The sequence below is a fragment of the Talpa europaea genome, assembly GCF_964194135.1.
Source record: "Talpa europaea genome assembly, chromosome: 2".
Taxonomy (NCBI): domain Eukaryota; kingdom Metazoa; phylum Chordata; class Mammalia; order Eulipotyphla; family Talpidae; genus Talpa; species Talpa europaea.
The window spans coordinates 70,399,938-70,426,764 of NC_140068.1; the positions used below are offsets into that span (position 1 = coordinate 70,399,938).

The following is a 26,827-nucleotide window of genomic DNA, read 5'->3' on the forward strand; positions in this document are numbered from 1 at the left end:
TGCTGTCGGAAACCTATCTTCCTCAATACCACAGAAACAAAATATTGGTGTTTTCGATATCTCAAGTAATTGCTTATCAAAGTATATACATCCTCCGCTTGGACATTGCTTCTGGCTCTCTCTATCTTGTTCCAGTTTGTTTGGTGCCTTTTTTTTTTTTTTTTTTTTTGGTTTAAAGCAGACAAGTGACATGGCTTCTTATTTGATACTACCATGCTGGGACTCCTGATTAATTGTCTTTTCTTGGCTTCTCAGAACTTTCCAGCATCTTTGTTAAGTGGGTTGTATTTGCTCTTCTCTCATGATTCTGACTGGTATGAATGCCATGCTGATCTATCCCAGTTTTCTGAATATTATATACTCCTGGAGTACAGAGGTCTCACACTGTCTTGAACTTCCTGTCGGAGCCTGTGGTCAACAGCCTCCAGCACAAAGACCCCGTATGGTGTGTTGCTGTATAATCTGAGTTGCCCCACCCAGGCCCGGAATGTAACCCTATCAATCATTTGTGAAGCTGCTGTGCTAGTTTACTTTAGATGATTCTGATTTGCTTCTCTGTGTGAGGCATATTTAAGTCTACTAGAGAGAAATATAAATTGTGATGCTATAAAATTGAATAGATTTAATAAATCTGTGCAAACCTAAAAGTTACCATTGTTCTAGGACTAATATGGTCTTCCAGTACTAATATGAAAATGTAAAAGCAACAAACTCTAGAAAACATAATTGATTTTCTGGGTTAATTAGTATCCTTCTTGCCAGTGAGAGACACTTAGTATATAATAGATATTAAGCATAGTGATTTAAAATTTTTCCCTTCTCAAATTGGCAAGGTACTAAAGATAATGTTTTTTTCTTCAGCTAGAGAACATTTTGGGCAATTAGGCAGCTACAACAACCATTCAAATCTAGAGTACAACGAGTAGAGTAAAATCCATTTGGGAGGTAAAATAATTATGCCAACACAAGTATAATAAATATGTTCCATGACTTTATTAAAAAAGTCTAATAGTTCTACTTTAAAAGAGAGACATCTCATCTAAATTGTATTTGTATTATTGAAGTGAGTTTTATAGAGTGGCTCCTAGTATTTATTTATAAAGAAGATGCCTTCTTGGTGATCAATGGAGTTGACAGAACTTGAGAAATGAGGACTAGAGACTTATTTTTCCCAAACATAACTTAGGCTTTTAAAGAGAGTTGGAAGATTTGAAAGGAAAAGAACACTTAATTAGCTTTATTAAAAAGTATAATTGTGACTGATTTATTTTGTCCTTGGATACAAATAATACTTAACACCTATGTTGTGCTCACGATAAGCCAGGCTCTGCTAAGTGATTTATGTAACTTGTAATTCCCTATGAAATAAGTTCTGTTTTTATCCCCACTTTATAAATGAGGAAACTGAGGCAAAGCAGTTAAGATATATGCCGAACGTGATCAGCTGATACATAGCAGAGCCAGGCTTTGCACTTGGCAATGAGGCTGAGCATCTCTGACATCATTTCTACTCTTGACAGCACAAGTCAATTTGAAGTAAACTTGCTAATTCTAATGGTACAGGACACATTTAGCAAATTTTAAATTTAGTTTTTATGGAACTCTCATCATAAGCATTTAGTAAAACCTCTAAGTAAAACAAATAAAGAAACAGATACAACAACCTTGGTCTTAGCCCAGACCTACAAAATCAGAATCTGAGAGAGAAGGGTGAGATAAGGAGAGGGATGGGGAGATGGAGAGGTGGAAGATAGTGGTGAAATATGTTTCTAAAAAGCTTCTGGATGTCCTGATGCACACCCAGAGTTGAGAATAACTGATGGAGTGTCTGCATCTTGTATTTTAAGGCTTTAGTTGGCTTCTTAAAATCTTGATTGATGTCTGAAGTTGTTAAAGGGCAGAGTGAGGGGTACCCTAGGACACCCACACCTTCCTGCTCTAAATGGGTTCTACCATCAGCCATGTCAAGACAAAACATACTCTTGTGTGTAAGGCCTTCAATAGAAAGAAACTTTAATACAATTAGTGTGCAATATATAGAAGAGAAAGAATATAGTTAGTTTCCAATTAATCAACCCAAATTACCCATCCCTTCCTGGGTTAATGCCCAGCCAAACAGGGTTGGCCAAAAGCAGAACTGCTGAGGCCCAAAAGCTTGCTGCAAGTCTAAAGCACCTTCTGGTGGGGACCCATAGGAAAGGAGCAGAAGGGCCAGGCAAGCTTGGAAGGAAAAGAGCAAAATCAAAATCCATGTCAAGATAAAGGCTGCCATTGCCAACCTCCCCATTGGTCTCTCACCCACATCTCTCTTTTAAGTGTCTCCTTCCATGTCCCCCAAGTCCCTGGTATAAGTCAAAGGCCAAGAAGCTAGCTCAGCTTCTTTACCTATCTCTCTGCTCCATGTGACTCCTTCAGGTCTTCTTGATCCCCTTCTTTCCTTCTCCTTGTCTTCTCTAGCTTCTCCTCCTGGCCAAGCTCTACCCTTTCTTAGGATAGGGCAAGGAGCCCGGAACCTCCCCTTTCCTGGGGATTATCTGGTTACAAAGATGTTAGAGATATATGTGGTGGCACAGAGCCTCCAAGAGAAAAATAACCTTATTTTATGGTCCTCATATTTTCAGTGGTAGTATTTTGCCTTTTTTCTTGCTTTTCAATTCTCCTGTTAAAAATCTTAACTCTTGTTGCTGTGGTGTTTGTCAATATTAGCCACTGGGCAGAATAGCCATTTCCCTACCAGCCTCCCTTGCACATCTGAGAATATGGCTATCATCACAGCTGTTGAAATGTAAGATTTATTATTAATTTTACACACTTGTTATTACCAGGTCATGGTTAATTACTCCCTGCAGAATATGTTTAGTTTAGTCTGTGCTTTTAGAGATTACTATTTATATCTTCATTGCTCATGCTCATTTTTGCTGAAGGTGAAATTCCAGAGTATGCATGTTTTTATAATACACAGAAATCACAAGAATGACCATCAGAAAATCTTGTCTTATTGATAAATGAAACCTATAACAAAACATAGAAATCTGATCGTAGAACTGAAGCTGGTGGGTGTGGGGTGCAGAGCAAAGTGGGAAGAGGCACAATAGACTGTGGTAAAGGACTCCCGGTGCCTTGCTAGTAGGTGTGGTGTGGTCACATACCTCTGAAGGGTGTGATCCTGTACCTCTAAATCATACAGTGTTGTTAACCAATATTACCTCAATAAAAAAGAAAGAAAATCTCTTTCTTATACTTTGTGTGTAGCTGTTTGGTCACTGTTATGAACATAAACATTACTTTTATCTACAATGAGGTAATTTCTGTAGAAATACCAAAGGAAGATGGCAAAGGATTTATAGAATGGAAGTGAAATAAAAACGAGAAAACACATGCTTTCTAGTTTTGCAATAACAAAAGTAAATGCCCATCATAAGTTCACCAATCCTTCTCTAGTCTTACTTGTGGGACTCTCATCGGCACTCAAGTTCAACAGAGCAGGCAGTTAATACTCAGGTCTTAAGTCTCCTCATATGTATTACCAGGGTCCTGCCAGTTGGAAAATATTGATAAATTGAATCATAAGAGCTCATGAAAGACAGAGAACATAAGGTTGCAGAAGAGAAGGTCTTTGTTTTTGACTGGAAAGATGAATAATCTCTCCAAAAAACAAGTGGAAGTTTATATAATCTTCTGTTTTATTTTGGATAAGATGACAGAAGCATTTGTTTATTTAGAAGTGAATACTTGAGGTTGTGTGAAGAACTGAGCTTTCGTCTACTGAGATGATTATTTTCACACCTATAAGTATTAATTGTTATGCAGATGTTAGTTCAATGACACTTAAGATCACAACCATGAGGCAATTCAAAAATTATTTGAAAATGCCAGAAGAGCAGATGTACTAACAAAAAGCTGTCTTGAACTTAGAAGTGCTGGGTCATACTAATGGGGTGGAATCCAATCTTGGTATTTCTATCACAGTAGCTGGTTTTCATTTAGATTTACATCCTTCTGGTATCTGTGCTTAAGGCACTGCCTCTGATTTCTAAGCTGCTCACGGGCTTAGAGACACATCTTGCATCCTCAATTCACACACCAAACAGATTGCTTATCTAAAAATTTCAGAAAATGCTTAAAGGCATATTTTAAAATCACTTGTAAATCATATGAAATGACTGCCATAAAATTATAGCTCATAGCCAGAGACTTGTAATTTGAGAAACATTTCTATATCTTTAGAGAAACTGACAATTCAGATTATGGGTCTTGACACCTTGTTCAACATATAGATGATTGTCATGTGAGTCAGAACAGAATAATCTTATCAGAGAATTTATAAGTAATAAACATTAATATGAAGTCATTTTAAAGAAAGCTAACTCAACGGACTCCTTTTATTATCATATGTACTGTTCAGGAAATGTGATTATTTATTCAGTAGCCTCAATATTTGGCTTAGTTTAACAAGCATTAGAAATAAAACATACCAGTAGCATAAAACTGTATGAAATTCTTTGGGGAAAGAAGTTGAAGAATTCATGTGTTCTGTTTTTTCAAAGGGCTCAGACTTTCAAATAAAAAGTTGAAATTGGCTGACAAATTAAAATTAGAGGGTTACATTTGGTATATCTTTATTATGAACTGTATTTTTAAGACATGTTTAGGGTAAGAATGAGTAGAACAAAGAATTTATTTCAGTAACTATACATTTTTACACTCTATATCCTTTTGAAGGCATAGCAGTAATTTAAGGCAAACATCTATGTCCTCTCTTTTTTCCTTCACTCTTCCGAAGTTCAAGATCATTTGCCAGATATTGCTTTAATGTGTAATATAGATAAAAAAAGTTGACTCCATATTTTAGGCATTGTGAGGAATTTGAAAATTATATACATGTGCCTCAGGAACATAGAGTCTAAAAATAGTGTTAAAACATGTACACAAATAACCATATATGTTAGACTGTCATTTTGATTCTGAAAATGACTAATTATCATTTCATATAAATGAATCCCATACCATTTCTTTCTAATGGACTGTAATCACTGTGAATGGCATTAGAACAGCCATTGAAGGATGAACACTGAAGAGGCTGTAGGCATTTTGTGTAAAGGTCTCTGCTTTCATTTGAAGATGGGGAGAATATTTTGATGGCATATGTAAACAAAAATCTAGGTCGAATTTTTTTTTTTATGACATGGTAATTTAGCTTTTGAATGTTGGTAATTTATCCAGTTGTCTGTGTTTTTCCAGGGCAGTAGAGGAGAAATAGGACCCATTGGACCCCCGGGTTTACCGGGTAAACTGGTAAGTTTATTTGCTTCACACAAAACACAATGCAATTTTAAAAATAAGGAGAGAAAAACAATTTACAAAGGATAATTTAATCATTTTTTATTTCTATTGTTTTATGAATGTGTGCAAATATAAATGTGGAAATTCAATTATATCGAGGATACCCTCAAAGGGTATTTTAATCAGTCTGGCATGTAGCATTATATTTTAAAGCTTGGAGTGCTACATTTCACCTCTGGTTGTTCTTGGAATTGAAGAGATCTGTGCATGAATGGGGCCTTATACTACTTGAGCAGCACTTGTTTACCTAGCAAGAGAAACATTGCCATTGCAGGGGCACCACTGAAAGAGCCCCCTGTTGAGAAGGAGTGCAGGCCTAGGAATCAAGGACTTCAGAGGTGGGGTGGAGGAGGGGGACAGGCCCCTCTTCTCCTGAGAGTTTGGGAAAGAGGTGAATTTGAGGAGCAGAATGAACCAACCACAACAGATTTATTTTAGACCGGAATGAATGTAGCCAATGTTGTGTCTGGGTTGCATGCTTCCAGAATTGCAGTGACCATGACTCTGGGGGTTTGTATCTGCTTTTCAGGGTTCTGTTGGTAGCCCTGGACTCCCTGGCTTGCCTGGACCTCCTGGACTCCCTGGAATGAAAGGTGACCGGGTAAGAGAGCCAGTCCTCTGGAAATCTCCTTAATTTGGAAGGATGACTTCTACTGTGTTGAGAAACCAAGCTTGCTTTTTTGGTCCAGTGGAGAATATTTTCACAGTTATCCTAAAGAACTATCAAGAAAAAAATTTTAAAGTAAGCAAAACTTGAGATTAAGAAGCAAAACCTTATTGACATAATAAATTATCAAAAGCTAAAACAAGCTGAGAAAATAAAAATTTGAGTCATAGTACACTTCATTTTTAGTTCTCAATTCACTAGTCAGATTTTACATAGATATGATCAAAGAACTCCCAAGTTGCCCAGCAATTTGTGGACAACTGTCAGTTTCTCTATATCTTACCTAACTCTTGCTAGTTGGTGAGGAGAGGGGGTAGTTCTTTTCTATTACATTATTTATAATTGTGCTTATCCTTAAACCCAATTAAAGATCATTTGAAATTACATAAAAATCCAAAAAAAGTTAAAAAATGTTTTTATTTTATTCTTTACAGGGTGTAGTTGGTGAACCTGGTCCAAAGGGTGAACAGGTAGGTGCTATCACTTGAATATTTGAAATGCACTGTTTAATGGGCATTGATGTGCTTGACCAATAAGGGATTGGCAGATTTATGAGAATGAAAGATAGCAGTTTTTCTCAGTATGCTTCAAAGTGAGTGAAATCTAGAGTTTAGCAAGTCTGTAGACTTATCTACTGCTTTCATAGGTAGTTGCTGAATCGTGTTCTTGCCTGCAGATGCCACACTGTCCTTCCTTTGAAAAGAACGACCCTGTCTCTCTCGTTCTTGATTGGTTTATTCATTTCTGAAGGAGACTTTCACAGTTACATTGTAATATTTTAAGTTTTTCTTTATTAAGACCTCAAATTGACATATGAATTAGAGTCATTCATTTCCCCGGGTCCCTTTTCTATAGTAAGAGCCCCTTTCTAAGCATTACCTAATTATTAAGTTGCTGGAGATAATCATTAGTCCTTAACTTTAGCAGAAACTCAGCTTCACATGCTGGCTTTTCTCTGGGCTATCTTATTCAGACTAGCCCCACACAGCAGCTATATTAGAAAGCCTTTTGAGAGCATTTTGTATTTCTGCATAATCTTGGTGAGCACTGTGGGCACTTATGCTTCCTTATCAATGTTGACTAGTTAAAATGGAGCCAAGGGAATAAGAACTCAAATATGTGACTTTGAATCTTAATTTTTAGGGTGCCTCTGGTGAAGAAGGTGAAACAGGAGAAAGGGGTGAATTGGTAAGACATAATTTTTCTTATTGTGAAATGTACTGATTTTGTACTGTATTAGAAAGAATTTTTTCTTTCCCTTGATATTAATCCTTGTTGGCTTCTTTAAAAGCCAAGATGTTTCTTACAGAAGCTAGTGAAGGAGTCATGATGAAGTAAAATCAAACCTGATAGATGTGACTTTTTAAAACATCTGGGGAACAAGGAGTTCTCTTATAGGGTCAACTTTCTTGTGAGTTTACCTCTAGATATTCAAGGTGACCTTTCCAAAGTCATCTGGAAAGTCTATCAATTATGCCTATCAAGGAAACAAAATTGAAGTTTTTTTGTAGTTAGAGAGTTGTCACTCAAGTCTGATCATAGGCACTCATTTTTTCTAAAACCCTCAAGGAGGTAAGCTACATCTCCAGAGGATGCTGCTACCTTTACTGCCAGAACTGCTAGATCTGCTGGCTTATCACTATGTTTTGATCCAGTTTCACACCACCTCATGAGAAAACTTATGTTTGCTCCTCTCAGGTGGGGGGCCAAGAAAACATTTCTTATAAAATAGTTGCAGAGAGCTTTTAGTGCAGGAAAAATTCTGGCAATGTTTAAAGTCATATTTTCAGGATTTGGAGCTAATATAAATGCAATATCTGAATTAGAAAAAAATTTTTATTTAGTAAATTTTTTAAAAGAATTATTTCAATTTTATATCCAGTTCAAGTTGTTCATTCTAATTGGCTAGAAATGTTTTCCATCATTCTGTTTTGTAGTGAAGATGAACTAATGTGCTAAAACTTGAGCAAAAATCATTTATAATTAGTGGTGGGAGATTTACATTTTTTAAGCATAAAAATATGCACATTTGATTTGGGCGATGAGTTTTAAAATATTAGAGTTTCAAAAATGAAGTCATTTGGTTAAACTGTCTATTATGGTTTTTTAGCAGAATACTAGTTAAATATATTTTGACTTACACCTTTTAATTCTTGATGTCTAGCATTTAAAATTCTAATGGAACCTTGCAGAGCTCTGATTCAACCCTATTATTTAGCAGATAAGCCAGCTAAAGGCTATGAGGTTGCATAGCTCACACAGAGTCACAAATTTGCAGAGCTGGGACTAGAATCCAAATTTTGAGTCTTAACTTTTTTTGCAGTCTCGGAGTTCATCTGTTTTCTATAGATTTCAGCTGTACAATAACCTTTTAAATATTCTTTGAAAACCACCAAATGTGAATAATTGTTCTAATGTAATTTTGTTTTATTGCTTTAGGGAGATATAGGATTACCTGGCCCAAAGGGATCTGTAAGTATGATGAACAATAATGGTATAAAAAATTAAAATTTCAAGAAAACTGTAGAGAATGCATTGTTTGTTTTATGAAATCATTCTATAAAATTAAATTCTTAAAGAACTGAACTTCAAGGGAGTGAATTTCTAAATTTATTCTTTAAATAATGGGTTATCTAAAGGAAAAACTAAAGGAAAAAACACAACCATATAAATGGATCTGCCTTTTGAACTGATCACTCTAACAGAATTTTTCTTTTTGCCATATTGTAAGTGGCTCAATAAGTATTGCATGGCAATTTTCTCCACAAATGAGTCATTTGTGGAGAAAGAACTGACAAAAGCTTTATGGTGACAAGAGTATAATTGAATTTCGTTGGCAGCTATATCATTGCAAATATTTCAGTAATTTTCTTAATCTCTTCTGTGTTCTAGTTGGGGAAGTGTGATAGAGACATAATGCATAAGAAAATATAGAATTACTAGAGCTAGAAAATGAGTAACTTGTTTTATGTGTTATTTTATTGAAACTGAATTGATGTCTTTAGAGATTCCAAATTACAGAACTGGTTAGTAGCAAACCTGGGATGACTGGCAATTTGGAAGAAATGCATTCTAATATAATAAGAAACCTAGGATAGTATAAAGAGAAAGGAAGAAACTCAGTTCTCAATCTCAAATGCTACTACCAGCTTCCTGTTAATCTCCAAGCCCTTCTATTTGGGAGTCCTCCTACATTCCCCTCTTTCCTGTTTAACATATTATCCTCAGGGCAATAAAGGTAATCTAGACAAAAAGATAAAGCTTACTCCTTATTCTGCTTATAACCCTTCCAGAATAATATTTTACAGCATAAAACTGGACTCTTAGGCAAGTATAGACAACCTTCGATGAAGTGATCTCTGCCTCACCCACCTCATCTACCAGGCCTGGAACTTCACTTGCTTGTTGGTGTTTTCACATGGCATGCTGTTCAACGCCTTGTGCTGTTCTTCTAGGCTAGAATATTCCTCCTCTTTCCTTAGAATAGCTACCTCCTACTGCATCACTTAGCCCCATCCTCGGGCCCACTTTCTTCAGGATGATCCAGGAAGAATTGGTTACACTTCATAGCCCTGGGCTTCTTGCACACCACTGAGATGGAAATTATTACATTGTGTTAACTTACCTGTTAAGACTGTCCTGAACAGGTGGAACCATCTTAAGCTTCAAGTAACATCTTTATGCCTAAGAATCTCTGTGCCTAACACAGAACTGGTTTAGGGTTGAGAAACACTTTAAGAGTAAACCTTGATAGAATTTGAGAATAGAAATTTCACTTCATTATTTAGAAATAATCAGCACTGTTTAATGACAGGAATTCAAAAGAAAAATGTGAATGATCAATGAAATGATCAAAATGAGCTAATTTCATTTAAATTTGGATATAATATGAGTAAGTCACTTAATTTAGCACTTCCCTTCCTAATCATGTTTTCTCTGACACTACCCAGGTAACACATTTGATGTGTGCTTTCCCAGAATCAGAGAAATAGCTGCTAACAGAAAGACTTTCACTTTCCACATTGATTTTAGCATAGGCAAACTTGATAAGTAGATGAAGTTTCTGTTTCAGTATACCATTCAGATGAGGAATTCTTTCCTGAAGGCCCATGGCCACAGTGGTCCTTGATTTTTTTTTTTAATCAGAAATGTCCTGGCTCAATCCTAGCAACATTTCAGACATTGCCAGAAAGATTTTACACTTTGATTTGGTCTTCCCCATGCCCCCCTCCCCAGTTTTTTAGAGCATTTCTAAATTCATTTTGGCTTCTCTTCTGTTTTGTTTTAGAAATTGTCATACTTTTGCATTCTAAGTACTTGACAAATCCCTAATTCTCATAGCACATCCTAACTGCTCCCTGTTGCCTTTTGGGAAGTCTTTTAAGCCATAAATTTAATTTTTTTAAAGATTTATTTATTTATTTATACAAGCACTGGGTACAGTCAGAAGCGCGGGAGGGTGAGAGAATTCACCAGAGCCAGAGCAGGGAGCAGAACAGACAGACTGATGAAGTACACTGCTGAGGGGAGCAGCGGGTGGCAGGAGAGGTCTGTGCGCCATGTGGGACCCTCGACCAGCGGCCGGGATCAAACCGGCAGGTGCAGAGGCTGCGGGTGGCTTAGCAACCCAGCGCTCAACTGCTGCGCCACTGCGGAGGCCCTAAGCCATAAATTTAAAGGAGCAATTTTGATAGTCGAGTTAGATGAGTATCAATATTTTTACACAGAGACTGGAGAAAACACACTGGCGGAACTGTATTTAGATGTACTAGTGGAAGCATTGTTTTATCACCTCCTTCCCTTCAGTTTAAAAGTTAGCTCTTAGAAGCTGTGTGGAGATTTCTGGACCTACTAAACATAGAGCTTCCATATGATCCAGCAATTCCACTCCTAGGTCTTTACCCAAAGGAAACAGAAACATCCATTCCAAAGAACACCTGCACCCCTATGTTTATAGCAGCACTATTTACAATAGCTAAGCTTTGGAAACAGCCCAAATGCCCAAAAATAGATGACTGGATCAAGAAGATGTGGTACATATATATCATGGAATATTACTCAGCATTCAAAAAAGATAAACACATGCCATTTGCAGCAACATGGATGGCGCTGGAAGGGATCATGCTCAGCGAAATAAGCCAAAAAGAAAAAGAAAAATACCAGATGGTCTCACTCATAGCAGGAATCTAGAAAACTTAAATAAGGGACCAGGAAAATGAATAACTATAAGAAAGTGAAAATCAAAATCAACAAAAAACTATGAACCAGAGACACTTTTTGGGGGGTGAGGGGCGGGAGGGGAGGGATTGGGGTCAGAATGGGGGGGCTGCAATTATATGGGGAATATAAAAATAAAATTTATTATTAAAAAAACATAAAAAAAATAAAAGTTAGCTCTTAGAAGGGATCATGCTCAGCGAAATAAGTCAGAAAGAAAAAGAAAAATACCGGATGGTCTCACTCATAGCAGAAATTTAGAAAACCTAAATAAGAGACCAGGAAAAAGACTAATCAATGCAAAGTAATAATTAAAATCAACAAGCAACTATAAACCAGAGACACATTGTTGGGGGGGTCAGGGAGGGGTGGGGAGAGGAAGAACTAGAGTCAAAACAAGGGGGGGTGCAATAAGGGTGTGGAGAATAAAACCAAAATGAAAATGTATACATTGTACAAAGATGAAAAATGATGTAAGAATTATATAAATAAAATATAAAAAATATATAATAAAAAAACAATTTAGGAATTTTCTAAGTTTGACCCTAAAATGAAAATCCTGGGAAAAAAAATAATAAAATAAAAGTTAGCTCTTTCTAGATAAATGTTGCATATGAAAAAGCAGATTAAGTTGCTATATGAACATTCATTTCTTGAACACTGGCATTCCTTCACTGCCTCCTGTCCTCTTATCTTCTCATTCTTATTCTGTAAATACCTGTACATTTTAAATACTGTACCACAAATTCCACCATAAGTAGTTTAACAAAAATTGAATTAATTTAGCTTCTTTTAAAAGCAGTTATTGTAGATGAGGAATTTTTAAAAATGTTGTTAGAGGTTTGCCTTAAGAAAAAAAAAAGCCTAACTGGAATATGGTTTTGTGCTAAGGCAGCAATTTATTTTCAATTTTTTTTAAATTTAGCTTTTAAACTTCCTCATTGTTTAAATTGTAGACTTACCCATTTTTCTTTTGTCCCAGTATTTTAAATGCACTGATCTTAAATGCAGCATTTAAAATGTGGTATTTTAATTATATTGTTTTAGTTCATGTTAGTATTTTATAATTCCTGTATGACTCTGGTGCCTTCAAATTCACCTAAGAATGTTTAAAAGCTAAATAACTTATATTCTTGGAAACATCTTTAGTTTATGCCTTCTGTATTGGGACTATACAAAACAAGCTGTCTGCTATGAACTCTGACCCTTTTGTAGACAAAAGTTAAAGCTGTATTGGAAACTAGTTTGCTCTTAGTAAGTGGCATAAATTATGAAGAATGTAGTTTAAAAATACATTATTCCAGCTAATATTTTGAAATAGTAGCTATCAAGAAGGAAGACCTTTAAAAGTTTACTTGAGCTGGAGTTCTAAGAGCGTTGTGAGTATAATGTGGCTTTAATGTATCTTCAACTTGAGGATTTCTAATCTCTGAAGGAATACCTCTAAGGAGATAAATGTAATAGACCCAGAACTTCCCGTAAGTGCTCGTATTAATATTCAGAAGACATTACTTATTTTTAATTCTCATTTTATGGTGTGCCACTTTGATCTAGGTGGGTAACCCTGGGGAGCCTGGCTTGAGGGGACCTGAAGGAAGTCGGGGGCTTCCTGGAATGGAAGGACCCAGAGGACCACCTGGACCTCGAGGTGTGCAGGGGGAGCAGGGCGCCACGGGCCTGCCTGGGATCCAGGGTGCTCCGGTGAGTGGTTTCCTTCCAGCATTGTTGGGGGCGTTAGGGGGGCTATATCAGACACAGCTCCTCGGCAGCTTGCACCAAGCCTCTTTTTGTAAATCCAGCCACCTGGTTCTTTGCACATCTGTCAGTTTACATTTAACAAAGTCCTCTTATGGCTCTCTGTATAAACTGTCTTTTATATTTTCTGTCCCAGGGTCGAGCACCAACAGATCAGCACATCAAGCAGGTTTGCATGAGAGTCATGCAAGGTAAATACATCGCAATAGTTTGGCTATTTGTATGATTTAAAAGGTAGGAAATTCTGAATAATATTAATGTCAATTCTGTTTTATCCATTTTGTTGCTGTTCATAAAAGAGCTTATAGGCTCAAAGAAAAATATTACCTTTTGTGTTAGCCTGGATTTTTTTTTTTTTTTGCCAAGGTTAATTTACAAAGAAGTATGCAAATGCGTGCGCACACACACACACACCCCCCACACACACACACTTCCCTTCTCTTTGGAATACATATTCTCAGGTATTTTTCCTCTCCTTAACATCTTTTACCATTATGTGTAAATTTAGGACGGATCAAAGCTCTCTCTGTAAATAATAAGAGAAATGATTGACAGACTGTGTCTATAATAAGCTTAGGACATTATCTCTACTCATGTACCACTTATGAAGAGAATCAATAACCAGTATGTTACCCAAATGAAGATATATTTTTACATTCATTAACCTTTATCTAATTTCATCTGTAACTATAGCAATTGCTATTTGTCATAGTTATTTCTAAATTGGTCTTATTCTGAAACCACATCGAAAATGAAGATGTGCAGAAATAATCTGTATCTGAGGATATCCTGTAATTTGGGGCCTCCTAAGATGTAATTGTCCAAGTCTGGTTGGAACCAATTCTATTATGAGGAAGTGCCCTTCTGTGTGTTTGTGAGGGATTGTAGGTTCTCCAGTGGGCTTGCAGTGCTCCAGAATGGAATTGTTACCTCTATATTTGAAAACCAATATTGCAGATATTTTATCTTGAGTGAATATTTTAGTTTTAAAGATTTTGTATGTAGAAAATTGAGGTTTTTATGCTCTTACTTAAATAAGGCAAACTTAGAATGCTTGCATTAAAATAGTTTTAAAACATTGGTTAGAAGTGTGCTTCCAATTCATATTCTCCTTTACACCCTTCAGCTTTAAAAAAATGTCACACTAGAATATTTTCTTTAGAGGCTTTTTAATGGGAAGCTTTTCATGTTCTATTCCATGGTTTTAGTAGATGATTTGTAATCTATTTAATGGTTCTGAAAAAGCCTAAAGTTATTAATTTTAAGACAGACTGTGACCACTTCCAAAAAGCAGGCTATTTTTAATGTCTGTTGTCTAGTCCAACCATGAAAATACTTTTAAGAAGGAGAATTTAAAGGAATCCATGATTCCCCATATATTTCAGGTTGCTTATGATCTTCAAACTAAAAATGCTAAGCTAGTTCTCAAAAAGTGTCTCAATACTAATTCTGGGCAATATCCTTGATTTTAAACTCCTTTTACTTCCCATCTTGGGCTTTCAGATCACCGTTAGGATTCAGGTGACATATTCATCCTTTTAGAATACCACTCGCCCCGAAGCCCTGTAGTTTAAGGATTTTTTTTATCCCCCTCTCCTTGTCTCAAAACAGCAAGACCAAATATATCCAGGAAGAGCTGAATAAAACAGCACCAATGAAGCTTCCTGGCAGAAAGCCTATGGAAAAATGAGCCAACTTTTCTCATTTTTCATCACCAATTTTGAAGTTCTGGTGACATATTTAGAAAAAAGGCCCTTGCAAGATTTCTTTTTTCATCTGAGTCAGTGTCATGTTTCTGACTTTTCTGGGTTGTTTGGTTTATCATCTTTTAGAGCATCTTGCTGAAATGGCTGCTAGTCTCAAGCGTCCAGACTCTGGTGCTTCTGGCCTCCCTGGGAGGCCTGGACCTCCTGGTCCCCCTGGACCTCCTGGAGAAAATGGTTTCCCAGGCCAGATGGGACTTCGTGGCCTCCCGGGCATTAAAGGCCCTCCTGGTGCTCTTGGCTTGAAAGGGCCTAAAGGTAAGCCATCTTGCTCAGGTGGATCTAAGTACCATGCTTGCTCCTTTTCCGATGTATCCACACGTCCTCCCAAGCTACAGATACCCTGTCATTTTCTTTTACAATGTGATGGTAAAGATTAGAAAACTGTTATCTGATACTTTCTTGACCTTGCTGTAGGATAGCAGTAGACCCCCCAAAATACTATAATTAAGGTCTGTGACCTCTAGTACTAGGTTTTTTTTTCAGTTATACTCTGCTTCAATCATAATTAAATCATAGTTAAAACATAGCTAAACTTTACAGAATCTAGTAAAGGATCGTTTAGTTATTTACTATTTTTTTAAACCCTAAAATCATTGTGGAGTTCATAGATGGCAGCGAGCCCTAGAGTGTTTGTATCCATTACACTAACAAAATCTGAAAGTAGGACATAAGAAAAATTCCACCATGAGTGGGAGCTGTTTCCCCTCTTATCTTAATAAGAGATATTGCTGAGGCCTCCGTGGTGGCCCAAGGGGTTAAGTCTCAGCACTATGAAGCACTATACAGCCACTGCAGCATGAGTTCCATCCCCGGCCAGGGAGCTGAGCCATATGGTGCAGCAGACCTCTCCCATCTCTCCTGTTGCTCCCCTTAGCAGTGTATTTCAGTAGATCTGCCTGTTTTGCTCCCCACTGTCTCTGGTGAATCCTCTCACCCCCTGCACCTCTGGCCTGTACCCCAGTTCTTGTATGCATAAATAAATGAATATATAAAAAGATATTGCTATCTCTTAAAAAGTGGTATTTAGTTTTGATGGACTTAATCTTTTCAGTTCTGAAATGCAATCTACCTTTATTCCTATATTAGCATGTAAGTGTGAAAGAAATTATTTGTTCCTTTTAATTAAAACAAGTTAAGTCTTTGCATCCAGTATTTCATAGAAAAAGAGTTGTGAATGTGTTAGTATTCAGCATGACTTGTAGAAGAATTTGTTGCCTCAGATGGCATTTGCAGTTGAGGGTAAGTATGTTAACTTGGGGTATATGTGCCCTGGAAAATTGTTCTGCAGCCACCCCAGGCTGGGTAGTTTCATCGTTGGTGAAAGAGAAACTTGGAGTCCTTGGAATCCCCCCACAGGTTAGGGGAAACAAGCCAGCAGGGAGTCAGCATCCTGGGCCCCCCTGTGAATCCCTATACGCTCTCTCTCTTAGCCCTTCTCTGATGCTCTCCACTGTACTCACAGTACAGTCTTCTACCACCCCCAGCATTCTCTGTCATGGCCCTAATATGCTCAGTCTCTCAGCTCAGGTGTGCCCACTTATACACACCCACACCACACTCCAGGTGTCTGCCATCAGGCCTGCATATAAGACCACAGCTGTGGATCATAGATGCTAATGGCCGGGGGCCAAAAAAAATCTGTTAACTTCTATTTACCATATAATAATTTATAGAGAGGACTAAAATAAGCAAGGAGGTACTATATCAAGAATGACTGGGGAAGTTCCCCAAAGACATGGGATCATGTCTGCACTCTAGTTAAGGAGCAGTGTGTGTGAATGGTTAGGGGGCAAGCAAGCTGCCTCTTTGGATCTATAAATGAATTGCTGATGCATTTGGCTAAATATGCTCTCTGAAACAATTTCATTAATTATGTTTGATTTTTTTGGCTTGTGCAGAGCTCCATATTAAGAAATGAACCCTAATTGGGACCTCTTGTAAGCCTGGCACAACTTCAAAGCTTTCAGAGGTTGAACGAAACTAAATATGTCTCACTTTTAGTTACCCGTTCAGGAACTATGTTGTAGGTGCTCTCGCTACAGTTAGAGCCCATTCACTTTGTAAATCATTTCTAAGAAACTCCACTGTCTTAGAAAGATAGCCAATACCATTCCCTCTGCTGTGCCAGAGTCCACCATGATTCCTCACTTTCCTGAGTTCTCTCTAGAGCAATGATTCTGAAAGAGTAGTCCCTGGAGCATCAGCATCACCAGGGATCTAGTTAGGAAGGCAAAGTCCCCAGCCTGTCTAGACCCACTGGATCAGACATTCTGGAGGTCGGACCCAGCAGTCTGGTTTAACAAACTTCCTGATGATTCTGCAGCTAAATAGCTTAGTATAGAGCACTCACCTGTTTTCTTCTGAAAATGAGAGGGAACACATGGAGGGCTGTGATGGCCACAGGAATTCCTTGGCTTAGAAGAAGTCTCCATATTTGGGGCAGAGCATAACTTTAAGTTGATAATAAAACTCTCCAGAAGTCCTATCTCATTCCTTTAAGAGAAGAAATTGTGAGACTTGCTATCTATACTAGAAGGGTTTGCCTAAGCTGCTCTTCTCAGCCTGCACTGCATACTGGAATCATCTGGGGACCTTTTAAAACCATCCACATCTGAATTTCATTCCCAGAGATTCTGATTTAATTAGTCTGGGCATTGGGATTTGAAAGTACTCCCAAGGTGATTTTAATATACAACCAGGGCTGGGAACCATCAAAACTCAAGCGAAATGTTTGGGAAACATTCTGGGAAGCTCTTAATAGCATTAAATGGTGATGGGTTCGACTGGGTTGACACAAGCAAATGAACATTATTTTGAAAGTCAGAAAAATGTTTCTGTTTTTGGAACTTAGAAAATGTCTCTGACACTCAGTTCACTAAGCAAACATAGTTTGAACATAGAAAGGACTTCCCTAACTTTTCTTCAATATTTGTGACACAGTCTATAATCTAGGAGTGATACAGACGTTTTGTCTTTTCTAAAGGGCCTTCTTTTCCCACTCTCCCCATGCTTTACTTGTCATTAGTTTCCTTCAAAGCAGCATCTTCCTCCCAGTTTTTTATTCCTAAAATGGTGCATGGACAGAAAGGAATGATAAGATTTTACCAATCAACACTGTCACCCAGTTGGAAGTGTGTGATCTCAGTAACTGGACTTAACCTTTCTTGTCCCTCTATCTACATGTCTACACTAGCAGTAGAATTAAATAGTAAACCTGTAGTGTTTTACTATGCAGCAGTTACAGACCAGATTTCCTTTGAGAATAAACACTCCACCATTGACATCCAAATGTTCTCCCAATTGGGAAAGAGATGTGTTTTGCTGTCCCTGTTTTTTTTCCTCCTGCCTCATGAGGAAGGGAGAGTCTTGAGCTGCCCTGTAGTCACTCTGAGTTTTTTTTTCTCCAGAACAATTGCTACACAAATAACATATACATTTCACTGAATTTTTTAAATCATTTCAGACTAAGTTTTAATCAAATCAGTGTTTTTGTCTTTAAAAATTACTCTGGAAAACAAAGTGGAATATTTTTAAGAGGAATGAGTAGAAATTTGTCTCCAATTACACTTAAAACTTAAGTCATATTTATAATTTCTTTGGTAGTGTGCAAGCCTGCAGGCTGGCAAGGCAGGGGGACAAGTCGAAGAGGCTAGGAGGGGGATGTTGGGGATGCCCCTTTCTCCTGGAGGCTCAGGAGAAACTGAGCCCCCCAGCCTCCTGCGAATCTGCATGCTTTCCCGGACTCTCTGGCATTCTGTTGTGCCCTTGCTCTCTCTAGTGAAGTGGCCTCTCCCAGCCATCCTTCCATCTGAGGGATGCTGCCTTCATACCCCTGGCCTGTAAGCACATTCACTCATGCCGGCAGCCATGCTCCAGGGGTCCACAATCAGGCACCTGTGCCCCGGGCCCACGCTCCCAAGTGCCTTTTGCATGAAGACCATCAAGGCCACAGGTGATAGCCACAGAGGCAAGTGCCATAAAAAGCCTGATTCATTCACTTACCCTACATTTGGCATCAATGTTTTATGCAATATTACACAAGCACCTTAGAGCTGAGGCCAATGCTGCTTGCACATTTTATTTGTACACTCGAGCAGAAGCTCAAGAGACGTCTAATTGGCCTGATGTTCATTCCGCTTAGCATTAATTTAGTCTCTTGTGTCATAAATACTATTTTTAAATGTTCACAGTTTGGATTAATTTTAAGTCCCTTTGAGTAAGTTTGCATTTTTTAAAAGATATTTTTGGTGTGAGTCAAACAGACGTGTCGATATGTAAATGAAGGTTTGAGAAAAGATACTTGTCATCACTGTGACTAACTCCCTTTTTGATATTAACCAGCTCATGAGGACATGGAGGATCAATTCTAACTTTCAAATAAATGAAATAATAGCAACTATGAAGTGAGTTTTGGCTACTCTGTTCATATGAACTGTTTTTCTATTCAAACTGACTATTTTTCTTCACACCTTAAGTAGGATTTATTTTAGAAGTTCTTTATATGTATTTTCTGACAAATAGGCTAACCAAGGTGGAACTTGAGTTCCTTGAGTATATTTGCTAACATCTAAAAAAAAAAATAAGGGAGAGAGAGAGACAGGACATCTTTCCAGGGCTACAGCTTCTGAAATGAGTAAGAGAGGGCTTCCGAGGAGGCCACCTTTTGTGGGAGGCACGGGCAAGTCTTGAGAAACACACACTCCTTGTTCTCCAGGAATCAGAACCAGAACAGTGGCCTGACTGCAGTGGGAGCAAGGAGCTCTCAGGAGAGAGCTCCCTGGGAAGGGAGGGAATACAGGGGTTAGAGAGATAAGGGGGTCTGATCAAAGACCCTGTGTATCTGAGCTGAACCACAACTGAGAGGTTGATGCAGGCCAGAGATGATCAGGATGCTGTCACTGTGGAATTGACCTGTGGATCATCCCACATCCTTCGTGGACACCTGCAGTGCCTTGGGAGGTTTGACTCTTTCTTGCTCATTCGCAGCAGCAATCTCCCTTGAACCTGGTGACCCAGCTCCTAACTCCTACCACCTGCTGCCACTGGACTTTGGGTCATCTAAACAGGTGCAGAGGGATCTGGTCTATGAAACAATAGACACCCAAGTGTCCCAGGTGTGTGTCCTGGATTATATCCTGCAACCTGTAAATATAATATAAGGCCGGCAACCTGTAACCATAAAATAAAGCCAATTCATTAAGATGAGGAAAAGAAAGATCCTTATCTCAGCCCATAAAAATGAAAAATGAAGAGACAGGAATATACCATAAAAAACAGAACAAAAAAAGCCAACATCAGGCTTTGAAGAAGTCGATTAACCCTGGTGATAAACAGAAGCAGGCTGCATGCATCGTGTGCTGCGGGGCAGCAGTCTGCCAGGTGGCTCTGTCTTGGAGCCCACCTAATATTTGTTTTTCTATGACCAATAACCAAAATAAGACAGTGATTTTTTGTAAGCAACATTTCATTTATTTTTTTATTTATGTATTTTTACAGTGTTGTTCATTTTTGTACAATGTTTTGATTTCTCCTCTCAGGTGTTGTTCCCATGAAGGTACCACCATGGACTCCTGTGCTCTTCCCTCCTATTTTGATCCCTTTCCCTCCTCCTCCCCTGCTGAATGCCTCTGATTTTTAGTTTGCCTGATGCCTTGTATGGTTCCCCTATGTTCTTCCTCTAAGTGAAACCATTCGATATTTTCCTTTTTCCTTCTGACTTATTTCACTGAGCATAATCCTTTCCAGCTCTATCCATGTTGCTGCAAATGGCATAGTTTTTCTTTTTTGATTTCTTTTGCAAGCAATGTTTAAAAGTTGATGTGGTTTCATACTGATGTGTTTAACTGTCAATATTAGGGTGAAAGCTGAATTTTAATTTGTAATCTTCATTTCATATCTTCAGAAAATATGGCGCATTTAAAGATTCTCTTCTTATTGGCAGTCTCCGGAATTCGTGATAATTTAAATTTCTTAGTTAACAAGAGTGCTTAAACTTTTAGTTTTTAAAATGCTAATTGTCATATCTTCCAATATAGTAGGTCCATATTGATGACAAATGTAAAAAAAAATAACTTATGTGAATGTAAGTTCAACCTGAGTTCCGCATCCTTTATACAGTATCTGTATAAATTTATATTATTTTGAAAATGTAGTTGATTCGTCACAAAAATATTCATATAAGACATTCACAGCTAAAATCAAAGTATGTTGACTAAACATTCACTTCAAGCTTAGAAATTTTTCACTATTTTACTAACGTCCACATGGTTGGGCAGATATTTTCTTTGTTCTCATTGTGAAATATCTTTGTTTTGTACATTTTAACAAATTTGACTCAATAGTGGATGAATTTTTGCTTATACAGATCTGTGGAAAAAACATTTATATATAAAATTAGTTGCAAAATGCCACTGCATCTTCTAGAAGGATAGTAGAATAATAATATAATGCTGTACTAATGAGATAGTAGGTACTTTCTTCTAGGAGCAGTAGAAGTCATTCATGACCAGTTAACTAAAGTATAGGGCACATTGTTAATGAGGCCAAATTTCTGGGCTTGGTCTCTGCAGGGGCCAGGATAATTAATGCAATTCTGCTCTGTGACTGCTGAATGCTCAAATTCAATCAACTGTCTTGCAAATACATATGGTTGGTTACAATCCAAAGCATAATCTCTATAAATAATGAGGGGAATGTAGCACTTGTGATAGCACACTTTAAATTCTGAAAATTCATCAATTTATTTTTGGTAATATTAAATTTAACTTGTTCAAGATTTAGAAAATGTCTAAAATGGTTTTTAGTGAAGTTCCTCTCTACCTCGTCTCCCTATCTGCCTGGTTTCCTTCATCCTTTCCATTAGGTAATTACTATTGTTAGTTTACTTTACCAGTTATGATATCTGAGGACATATGAATATGTATTTCTATGCATGCTCTTAAAAACAAATATATTTTCCTTTAACTGACAAGAAACCAGCCCTGGAAGTATGACTGCAGAATTGAGGCTACTTGAGGGGGACAGGGTCAAAGATCTGGGGTAAAGATCATAGGGGTGGTGTGGTAATATACATCTGAGGAGGTGTGATCCTACTCCCCTAAATCACATATAGTATTATAAACCAGGATGATCTCGATAAAGAATAATAAAATAAAAGTTTATGAAGGATAGGCACTAGTTTGTTTCTGAATATTTGGTAGAATTCATTTGTAAATCCATCTGGTCCTGGGCTTTTGTTTTGGGGGAGGGTTTTGATTACTATTTCCCAAACACGTTCTATGAGCCAACATTACACTAATACCAAAATCGAATAAGGACAACACACACAAAAGAAAACTACAGACCAATCTCTCTAATGAACACGGATGCAAAAATCCTCAATAAAATTTTGGCTAACAGAATAAAAAAAAGAATAATTAAATAAAATAACAATGGAAAAATCATATTATCCTTTATTTAGTAAATGATCTGGGCTTTTCTTTTTTCATATAGCAATATTCCTTGGACATCATTTCAAAGTGCTTCCTAGTTCTTAGCTGCATATATTCTATTCTGTGGAAGTACTATTCACCCTTTAATGGGCATTTAGGATTTTTCCAATTTTCGGCTATTATAGCAAGGCTGCAGCAAACAACACTGTGTACGTTTTACTTTTGCATGTTATCAACCTAAGTTATATCTTTTGGATAGATTCCTGAAATGGAATTGTTGGGTAAAATGATACTTCCATTTGTAATTTTGATAGATATTGTCAAATTACCCTCCAAGAGACTATGCCATTTATAGCCTCTTTGTTATTCTAAATTATACTTATTTTGCTCTGGATAGCATTTTAAAGAATTGCTCTTTGATTAAATCCACATTTCAAATGGTACTCAATAATCGCTGATTGATTTTTCAAGACTAGTTCTAATGAAGAATTAGATGATCTATAAATCATGTCTGTCTGTCTATCTATATCTATCTATCTATCTATCTATCTATCTATCTATCTATCTATCTATGCATGTAAGAACTGGGGTGTAGGCCAGAGGTACAGGGGATGAGAGGATTCACCAGAGACAGAGTGGGGAGCAGAACAGGCAGATTTGCTGAAATACACTGCTGAGGAGAACAGCTGTCAAGACAGGAGAAGTATGCTGCACCATATGGGTCCCTGGCTGGGGATCGAACTCATACTGCAGTGGCTGCTGATAGCTCCATAGTGCTGATTTTAACCCCTCCATCACCAGGGAGACCCCTAAATCATGTTTGTATTCTGTGAGAAAATGTGTCAGTATTTTAAACACTAATTTCTTGAATACATGTTTTAAAAAAATTGTGTCAAGAGCCAGTCACAATGCACTTGTTTGAAAATTCTGAGTGAATAGATTCCTTTCTAGCTCACGTATTCTACTTATTTTTTTATTATGTTATTAACTTTTTCATATTTTTATTTATGTTTTATTGGTACTGCTTATGTATTTATTTCCTTTATTGTGGTAGCATTGGTCTACAACATTGCATATGACTTAGGGGAATAGATTCAACCCCAACTCCACCATCCTAACACCCATAGTCCCTTACCATAGATTCATATTGATTTTAGAAGCACTTATATTTTGAATCATAATAGAAAGGCCAATTCAATTTTGAGGTTATAAAATAATTCTCTGTTGTTTTCTTCTGGTTCTTAAATATTTGATCCATTTGTAATTTATCCTGGATTATCATATGAGGAATAGATCCAAATCTTTTCTAGTTGGCTGTCCATTTGTATTTATTGACTCATTAATTTTTTTCCCACTTTAAGATGCTACCATTAAGACAAATCAAATTCCTATGTGATTTAGTTGTTTTGGTTTCTTTTGGACATTTTATCGTGAAGGAGTAGGGTCAAAATAACGGGTGGGGGATGCAATTGTATGGGGAATATAACCAAAATGAAAATGCATACATTGTGCAAAAATGAAAAATGATGTAAGAATTATATAAAATAAAAAAAATCTGTATTTTTATTAGGATCATGATGAAAATTCAGCTTAGGTAAAACCCACAACTTTTTAAGATGATATCTTTCCATCTAAGAGCAATTTCAAGTCTGCATTAAATTTTTTTTTTAATGTTGGCTTTGTATATTGCTGGTTAAACTTATTCCAAGTTCTTTAATATTTTAATTGTTACAAATGGGAGTTTGTTTTTTTAACTATATCATTACTGTTGTTGTATATATGAAGTTTACTGAATACTCCTGTTTGTAGTAGATTTTGAGTTGATTTTCTAGGAGTTGGGGTGTATACTCATAAAACCTGAAAATAGGGATGGTTTTAACTCTGCAAACCAATGATTACTGATAGTGTGAGAAGGTGGGCATCTTTATAATGTTCTGACTATAATGGAACTGCTTCTTGTGTTTCCTATGAAGCACAATGTTAACTTTTGAGACAGTATATTTTATCATGTTAAGAGGTAGCCATTGATACTTATATTCATGAAAGTGGTGTCAGGATTGCAGGTTTACTTTTGTCAATTTTTTTTTTGGTATCAATGGCTATGATCATTTGATTTTTTTTTCTCTTGGATATAATGAGATTAATATTATATTAGATTTTGCCATCTAGTTAATATAATAGATTTTGCCATCTAGTTTGTGGCAGCTTCATGACTTTTTTCGTTTCCTAATTTTGGCTTTGCTTAAAGTCTTAAAATAAAATTATTTTCATAGATATTTATAAAATTAACTTTTCTCTAATGAAATACAGGTGACATGGGAGAAAGAGGGGATCGTGGCCCTCCAGGAAGAGGTCCCAAAGGTTTGCCAGGAGTTATAGGTCTCCCAGGTAAGTGTGTTGTATGTCGGGATGAGGTGGAGAAGTCGGTAGCTAATGAGTAGTCTGAATTGGATACCATTTTAAAGAATTGCTCTTTGATTACTTAAGCATCTCAAGTGATACTCAATAATCACTGGAATTGATTTTTCAAGGCTAATTTTAATGAAGTTAAATGATCTGTAAATCATGTCTGTATTCATAGTGAGAAAATATGTCAGGATTTGAAGTACTGATTTCTTGAATAGACCCTTAAAAAAATTCTGTCAAGGTCCAGCCACAATGCACTTGTTATGAAATTCCGAGTGAAATTCCAAGTGAGTAGATTTCTATTTCTAGCCCAGTTGCTAGTTTCCTATTTCTTTGTAACTAAAAAGTCAGAGCAACGGGAAAATTAGTCCAAGTGTTCAACGATTCATATTACGCAGGGCATAACTGAAATTTTATTTGAAAGCTCCTCCTTCAAACTTCCAGATCCTCTGGAAACCCATATTTTCAAAAAATAAATAAACTTGAACATTCCCACTGCCACATGGCGCAGCTGCTGGACTGAGGCAACAAAGTAGCTTGTGTGAGGAGCTCATACCCTCTCATTCAGCTTCTGTCCTCTCTTCACACAGTGGCTACTCTGTCACCGAGTCCAGGCTGCAGTGCACTCATCCATGGGGAAATGACCTACAATCCAACCACAGACACAGCAGAACAGGGCTGCAGGCCAGTTCAATTTAAGAGCACAGATGAGGTGCAGCCTCCAATGAATGCCAGAACTGTGAGGCTAAGGCTCAGGGAGACTCCCAAACCCCAGAGATGAGGAGAGCCAGGGAAAGGGGTTGCACAGAAAGAGTGGTGCTTGTTTCTACAAAGGATTTGGAAAACTTGGTTTAGGGAAATTTAGAAAAAAAAAAATGGTTTTCTAATTGTGCTAGAGGCTTACATATTCAATCATAGCTATAATTACAGCCCAAACCATCTTTGCTTTCTGATTATCCATTTCATTGCTGTTGGGGATTGCTTTCTCATTAAGAATTTTTTTAAAAATATGAATATATTTGGCAATTACTCAAACTCTGACTTTCTAAAATTGTGATGCATGGGCCCATCAAGATGTTTTCACAAATAGATACATTTTCGTGATTGGAAAAGGAAGCCTCTATGATTGGGAAAGCAAAGAAGAACTATCTGGAGCATGGGCTCCTCAATTCAGACGTTCCTCTGTTCAAATATTGCTTTTTCCAGGCTTTAATGCTCTTTCAATTGCCCCACCAATTGTTGTGGAGCAAGTCCAGAAACTGGCAAGGCAGGGAGAGGGGTTGGGGAGCCAGGAAGCTGGCAGGCCTCCCAGCCCCCAGTGAATCTGGACGCTTTTCTCTTTGGGCTCTCTCTGGCATAACTTGTAGTCTCCTTCTTGTAGCCATTTCTCTGTAGCCATTTTCTGAGTGATGCCACCCTTATAGCTTCAGCCTCTAGGCTCAGATGTGCACACTTAACACAAGCCCACGCCATACTCCACGTGTCCATCATTAGGTGTGCGTGCCCCACGCTCACGTTCCCAAGCGCCTCCTGCATTAGCACAATCAAGGCCGCAGGTGATAACCTCAGAGGCCTGCAGCATAAAAGACTGACCAATTCACTTACCCTACAACTACCTATGATCCTATGATGTTAGGCAAGTTCCTTAATTTTTCTGTGTCTCAGTTTCCCCTTCTATAAATTAGTGATAACAGCATCTTCCTAATAGCATAATTAAAGAAAATCTGTCTATGAAGTGTTTGGGACACTGTCTAGATATCCTAGATACTCAAGAATTTTGGCTATTACTACTATTATTAATGAGATGATCCACTTTTTGTTTTTTGAGGTAGATAAAGGAGAGCTGGAGGCAAGGCTGGCACCTGCAGCTTTTCCGCCTTCAGCTCCATCAGCAGTACCAAGCTTCCCTCAGTGTCACCCCTACCACTTCATACCTCCTTCTCCAAAAATCAATTTAAACTCCAAATCACAAATGCTTAAGAACTGGTTCACAGTGAATCATTTCACTGGTTTATTGTCCACGGAGAGGCTGGCCCATTTTTAATTTCCTTGGTAAGCTTGGAATGTGATTAGGAATGCGATTTCTTGTCTCCCATAAACTCAATAGTAATAGGACTTCAGGGCCTAGGGGAACCTTCAATAGGACTTTCAGCAGGAACTTGTCCATAAACCTTTTAGTAAATACAATCCTGACCTAAAAGAAAGATTCTACAGACCAGTATATGCTAAACTTTCTTTGTTGT

The 26,827-nt window shown here is 37.5% G+C and overlaps 1 protein-coding gene across 3 annotated transcripts in view; it reads left to right on the forward strand.

The window, feature by feature from the left end:
• The window catches only part of COL9A1 (collagen type IX alpha 1 chain), a gene marked incomplete at its 5' end in the record, with an annotated part of 67,560 nt that overhangs the window by 35,900 nt on the left and 4,833 nt on the right, over positions 1-26,827 (forward strand). For 2 of the 3 annotated variants that reach the window (XM_084227716.1, XM_084227717.1), the window contains 9 exons: positions 5,242-5,295; positions 5,873-5,944; positions 6,445-6,480; positions 7,154-7,198; positions 8,450-8,482; positions 12,782-12,928; positions 13,119-13,173; positions 14,815-15,003; positions 24,489-24,566. In XM_084227716.1, the coding sequence (XP_084083842.1) occupies positions 5,242-5,295; positions 5,873-5,944; positions 6,445-6,480; positions 7,154-7,198; positions 8,450-8,482; positions 12,782-12,928; positions 13,119-13,173; positions 14,815-15,003; positions 24,489-24,566 (709 nt within the window). The remainder of the gene's footprint in view (positions 1-5,241; positions 5,296-5,872; positions 5,945-6,444; positions 6,481-7,153; positions 7,199-8,449; positions 8,483-12,781; positions 12,929-13,118; positions 13,174-14,814; positions 15,004-24,488; positions 24,567-26,827) is intronic. The other variant, XM_084227718.1, reaches the window with a different exon arrangement.